Raw genomic sequence first — 6608 nt, forward strand, 5'->3', positions numbered from 1 at the left:
AGAATAACTTCAAGTAGATTTTACCTCACTGTTCTCTAACCATCTGCTGCAGCCCAGTCTGGTAGTAATGCTCTTCAGGAGTCTCCCAGCTCAATCCAGAGTGGTGTTACCTGCACTGATGTTCCCACACAGAGTACATTCTTATCTTGCTACACTCTGTGCTTCTTCCTAGTTTGTTCAACAAGAAGGAGCTCTGAATAATCAACTGAGAAAGGATGGTAGGCAACGTTGTTTTTCATTGATGTTTTTACCTATTGCTACCGACCTTCATGGGATCTAGTGTCAACATTCAGCTCTCCCAATGTTGGTATCAATGCCCAAAAGTTAGTGAAGATTTTGCAGGATCAGAACAGACAGGGTGTACTTTTGTTATTTCTGACATGTAGGTTTTTGCTGTACGGTCCATTTCTGAAAAAAAAACCCTAACTTTTCTGTAGTGGTTTGACACAATTCAGTTGCTTTTCTGAGAATATGGAGTCACATGTGTTACAGAAGTGGTAAGGTGCAGGAGGAGGCTGTTTAACCCATTATAATTGCACTGATTCGTTAAGTGAGAATAATTACCAAGTGCCATTTTCCTGCTTTCTCCCATACCTTTAGAAGTTATTTTTATCCAAACAATCATCCAATGCCCTCTTGAATGTAGGGTCACACCAGGCAAGGGCAGTAGATTTTCCTCCCTGAAGGATATTAGCAAACCAGATGGGTTTTGTTGTTGATCCAATAGTTCCATATCATTAGGCTTATTAATTATCCAGCTACCATAGTAGGATCTATACTCATGTTTCTGGAGCATTAGGCAGTTCTCTGAATTACTGAAATAAAACAAATAACTGCAGTTGCTCAAGGTCTGAATCAAAAACAGAAACTGCTGGAGAAACTCAGCAGGTCCAGCAGCATCTGTGGAGAGAAAGCAGAATTAACATTGAGTTCAGTGACTTCTTCAGAGATCTCAACCGCCTGAAGAAGGGTCTTAATTTGAGTTATGTAATATTTTCAGTAATTTAAAGTTAAAACAAGTTTCTAAAGCTGTATATTATGAAGCAGAATCCATATTAAGCAGAGAATATTTAAAAATCAATAAAACTTTCTCAGTAACTGTTTGCTTGAGAATCTGCTGAAGAGGTTGCGTTTGTCTCTTCATATGTTAATGTTCTAAGCTCAGCCAAACCATCAGGAAGAAGTACAGACCAGAAACTGGAAACATTCCCACCAAAAAGAATAGAAACCCAGACAAACCAGCCCTTCTGGGAAGTTCACAAGCATTCCCAAACAGAAATCTGTACCAGCTGCGTAAGGGAAGGGAGGAAAACGGATCTGAACATGTGACAATATGCAGGATAACATATAGCAAATAATTTCATATGTCAGCTATAGCACTAAAATAAAGAGGTCTTGTGCATCAGTTTTATTAATCAGTACCAAAGGGCTATAATAGGATTCATTTGTTGAGTGTTTTAAAAAGTGACTGTAAATCAGAGAGTGTTGTGGCGTAGAGGTAGTGCCCCCAACTCCAAGCCAGAAGGTCAAGGTTCAAGTACCACCTGCTGGGGAAACAGGTCATAATAAGTTCAGACATATTAAAAATAAAGTAACTGGAACATTAACTTAATACCATCAAACCTGTTTCATAAAACATGGTGTACAGAAAACTGTAAAAGAAAAATCAGTTTTTTACTCATGCAGGAGAGTGTCCAATTTTACAGGAGCTGGTAGACTTATACTAACATGCTCTCGATTAATGAATCTCAAGCTGGAATTTTTTAGCAGAAACAATGTAAAAAGTACACATTTCCCTTAACCTTAAAATGTAAGAAACAAGTCACAAAGGACTTACAAGAGCCAAATTATAATTACAACAATTCAAACGAGCAGGATTGGGAAGGCTGATCAAATGTTCAGCTGAACAGATACGTTTCAAAGAGCAATTTCAAAGGACAAAGAGTAACATGGATAGGCAAGGGTTAGGATGCAAATTCCATACAAAGAGATTTGGTCAGCTGAAAGCACAGTTGCCAAAGGTGGGAATAATGCATTTGTTTGGGGGAGGGGTAGGGGGGGTTGCCTGTGGGAAGCAGAGATTGAAATGTAAAATCTACTAGAGTCAGAGCAAGAATGTTCAGGAAGACTGCAGGGCAAGAAGAGTTACAAAATCCCGGGAACAGAGGCTTTATGATAATATTATCAAAGATTTTAAAAATTTGAGGCAGTAGGTAATGGTTGCTGACGTGGACTGAAAGGAGCATACATGCTAAAGAGGCTTCAACTAGGAGGATTACAGTGTTTTTAGAGGGTATTAAAGCAGAAGACATTATAAATATTAAAGCACCACTCCCTTGATACTACACTGAACTATCAGCCTGGATTACATGTTCAATTCTCTGGAATGGAACTTGAATAATCAATCTCTGGTTCAGGGGTGAGAATGTTACCATTGAGCAAAAGTTGACACCCAAAGAGAAAAATCACTTAAATAACCAAAATAATGACAACTAGCTAAAATCAGAGACAACTGTAACAGAATTGTACAGTGCCTCTCAGACTAAAAGCACTATTATATAAGTAGTGATATGAGAATGTATTCAGAAAAAGGTACTGGCATAATCTAAGAGATTGGCTGAGTTTGGCTGAGTAGGTTATAACTGTACACTAAAAAAATTAAAGACTGTGTCTTTTAGCTTGACTACCCAATGCAGATGACCGCATTTCTCAGAATCTAAGACAAAGTAAATTCCATTACACAGGGCACTAAGCCCACAAATGCAAGTCACTGACCACAAAGTATACACACTATGAAAAGGCAAGCTGACGCAAAGAAAAGTTACTTGGTACGTTGGAACATAATTTCTCAAAGGCAGGGTCAACCTTTCACCAAATTGTGCAGACCCGGGTGGGAGCAAAGGTATTGGCAAGGGACAGCTGGATAAATCGCATCAAGACTTCCAACAATACTGTTTTGAGCTTGTTAACAGAAATTGAGTAAAACAGCCAGAGAAGCCACAAAATTTAGAAACATATGGTAGATGTTCCAGTAAATCTAATGCAACAAGCTTATTTGCAGAGATAGTCGGAACTGCTGATGCTGGAGAATCTGAGATAACAAGGTGTAGAGCTGGATGAACACAGCAGGCCAAGCAGCATCAGAGGAGCAGGAAAGCTGACATTTCGGGTCTGGACTCTTCTTCAGAAATGGGGGAAGGGAAGGGGATTCTGAAATAAATAGAGAGAGGGGGGGAGGCGGATGGAAGATGGATAAAGGACCAGAGGGTTGCAGTGGGAGCCTCTTCTAAGGATGCCTAGCTTGAAGAAGTTACCCTTCTCCCCCCGGAAAGATCTCAGTGGATCTCTCTCCCACTGCAACCCTCTGGTCCTTTATCCATCTGCCATCCGCCTCCCCCTCTCTCTCTATTTATTTCAGAATCCCCTTCCCCTCCCCCATTTCTGAAGAAGGGTCATGACCCGAAACATCAGCTTTCCTGCTCCTCTGATGCTGCTTGGCCTGCAGTGTTCATCCAGCTCTACACCTTGTTATTTAAGCTTATTTGCAAACCTGTTTTCTTTCAAATTACAATAATTTCAATGCAGACTATTATTAATGGGCTACCATTGTAAAATAGGACAACGGAACAGACTCAAAATGGTTTGCCACCATTGTTTCAAATTGTGGAAAGGCTGAGATCTCAGTCTATCTACACAATCCAGCAATACAGCTTTTGCATTCCTGTCCTCTACACATGTTCCCAAAACTCAAGGCATGAGAAATTCACAGTCAAACGGTTGAAGTTTCAAACAGAACTCCAGAAAGACCATGCATGGACAAACTCTAAACATGGTGCAACTTTCTTCAGAACTCTGAACTGTCATTTTGACATGCACAATGGGCAACAAAAGATGTACTAAATATTCATACATGAGACATTAGCTCATCAATGAATAAATGCTAAACGGCAAAGAACAATTACAAGCAGGCACCGCAGAATAATTTTCAGTTTGCGTAATTTTCAGGTTACAACTGGTAAAGTGATGTCCTTCAAGTTAGTATAACGTTGTGTCCAACAATAATGCTATTTCAGCTTCTGTAATGTACTGTAATGTAAAATCAGAAATGGCAACACCAGCGAAAATTTTAAGTATTTCCTGTATCGCTCACTAAACTATAAGAAATCAGCAAGTTTCTCTGTTTTAATCCAAAACTAAAAGACAATATTCATTGTGTTGTACAAGGAGCCCTGTTTCTAGTTTAAGAGGTATTTTATCTTCCTTTCCTTCACCAACCAGAAGGAGGAGGACGAGAATTCCCTAGAATTTCACCAATATGATCAAATAAATTGGCCACTTCACCATCACCAATTTACCCGTGGACTGTGCAACCTCCCAGTGCTAAAGCCCTTAATCTCTGTTTGCACCTTCCTAACGAATCATATATAATAACTGGAAGTAACAGGGGCACATCAGTCACATGGCAAAAAAATCTCTTGTCCCGCAATGCCAAATCTTAATAACTAAACCAACCCCATTCGGAAGGGTCTAGGCCCGAAACGTCAGCGTTCCTGCTCCTCTGATGCTGCTTGGTCTGCTGTGTTCATCCAGCTCTACACCTGGTTATCTCCCATTCAGAACTTTCTGCTACTGTGACTGAAAACAAATTACATTGTATGCATTCAATGGTGAAGTACATTTGCTAATGCTATAAAGGGTGTGCAGGGAAGGTGGATTGAATGTGTCATTATACAAATTCATTGCCAACTTTAATATCTCCACATGCTGAAGCATAATTGGAAAATTATTTACATTAAAAAATCTCATTTTACCCACTCAGTTTACATTTTAGAAATTTCCTAGCAATTTCTACTCAGAAATTTGACTTGCCAGTCTGAAACTAAAACAGGCATCTAGTTTAAGAAGCATTTTCACATAACCAATCCCACATAAATACAGCAATACATAGTTTCAATGGTTGTTTTTCAGGCACAGTGAGTGTTTCAACATAAACCTGAAAAACAAAACCCAACAGAACAAAAACTACATCAAAAGTGCATTGTAGTCAAATTTCTATAATGCACGTTTGCAACCTGAAACATTCATTTTTGGCAGTCTCTTCAAAATTCCAGTCACAGAAACATACAAAACAGGAGCAGGAGTAGGCCGTTTGGCCTTTTCAGCCTTTTCTGCCATTCAGAACAATCATCGCTGATCATCCAAGTCAGTACCCTGTTCCCGCTTTCTCCCCACACCTTTTGATCCCTTTACCCCCAAGAATTATATCTATCTCCTTCTTGAAAACAATCATTCTTTTGGCCTAAACTGCTTTCTGTGGCAAAGAATTCCACAGGCTCACCGCTCTCTGGGTGAAGAAATTTCTCCATATCTTAGGCCTGGTCATCGAGAACGTTCTTCCTGCATTTACCTGGTCTAGTCCAATTATAATTTTATAGGTTTCTACAAGAATCCCCCTCATCCTTCTAAACTCCAGTGAATATAGTCCTAGCCAATCAGGTCTCTCTTCATACATCAGTCCTGGTAAACCTTTGCTGCACTCCTCCACAGCCATAACATCCTTCCTTAGATAAGGCAACCAAAACAGCACATAATATTCCAGGTGTGCACTCACCAAGGCCCTGTACAATTGCAGCAAGACATCCCTGCTCCCATACTTGAATCCTCTTGCTACAAAGGCCAACATACCATTCTTCTTCACCACCTGCTCAAATTTCACTGCAGCTCCCCCTTTCTCAATCTATCATTGTTTAGACAACAATTTGTCTTCCTGTTTTTACTACAAAAGGTGGATAACTTCACATTCATCCACACTAAATTTCAGCTGTAATGCCCACTCACTCAATTTGTTCAAGTCACTCTGAAGCATTTCTGCATCCTTCTCACAGTTTACCCTTCCACCCAGCTTTGCGTCATCTGCAAACTTGGAGACATTGCATTCAATTCCATTATCTAAGTCATTACAGGTTTACAACATATTTACGGTGAATAGCTGGGATCTAAAGACTTATCTTTGTGGTACACTACTCGTCATTGCCTGCCATGCCCAATTTATTCCTACTTTTTGTTTCCCATCTGCCAATCAGTTCTCTAACCATGTCAGTCCACAATCCTCAATCCCAAGCACTTTAACTTTACATGCTAATTTCTTATGTGGGACCTTATCAAAAGCCTTCTGAAAGTTCAAGCAAACCATATACACTGGCTTCCTTTATCAACTCTACTAATTATATCCTCTAAAAATTCCAGATTTCCCTTTTGTAAATCTATGCTGATTCTGTCTCTGTTTTCCCAAGCGCTCTGCTATTAAATCTTTTATAATCAACTGTAGCATATTCTACACTACTGACGGCAGGCTAACTGGTCTATAATTCCCCATTTTCTCTCCACCGTCTTTAAATAGTGGGGTTTTACATTAGCTGCCCTCCAAGCCATAGGAACTCTTCCAGTCCCAGTCAATAGAATCTTGAAAGATAACCAATAATACATCCACTATTTCTAGGGTCACTTCTTTAATTACTTTGGGATTTAAATTATTAGGCCCTGGGGATTTATCAGCCTTTGATCTCTTCAATTTCCCCAACACCATTTTCCTACTGATACTGATTTCC

At 39.6% G+C, this 6608-nt stretch overlaps 1 protein-coding gene across 4 annotated transcripts in view; it reads right to left on the reverse strand.

Annotated features, from left to right (window-relative positions):
• Positions 1 to 974: 974 nt before the first annotated feature.
• Positions 975 to 6608, reverse strand: part of LOC109921467 (kinase suppressor of Ras 1-like) — a 58345-nt gene continuing 52711 nt past the window's right edge. For 2 of the 4 annotated variants that reach the window (XR_007264893.1, XM_048612826.1), the window contains exon 3: positions 4079 to 4635. Coding sequence is in view for 3 of the 4 variants with exons in the window: in XM_048612826.1 (XP_048468783.1) it covers positions 4627 to 4635 (9 nt within the window). In the remaining variant the exon portion in view is untranslated. Of the gene's footprint in view, positions 1548 to 4078; positions 4636 to 6608 lie in introns of those variants that run through there. The other 2 variants (XM_048612825.1, XM_048612827.1) reach the window with 2 other exon arrangements.

Source organism: Rhincodon typus, chromosome 26 (genome assembly GCF_021869965.1).
Source record: "Rhincodon typus isolate 14 chromosome 26, sRhiTyp1.1, whole genome shotgun sequence".
Taxonomy (NCBI): Eukaryota; Metazoa; Chordata; class Chondrichthyes; order Orectolobiformes; family Rhincodontidae; genus Rhincodon; species Rhincodon typus.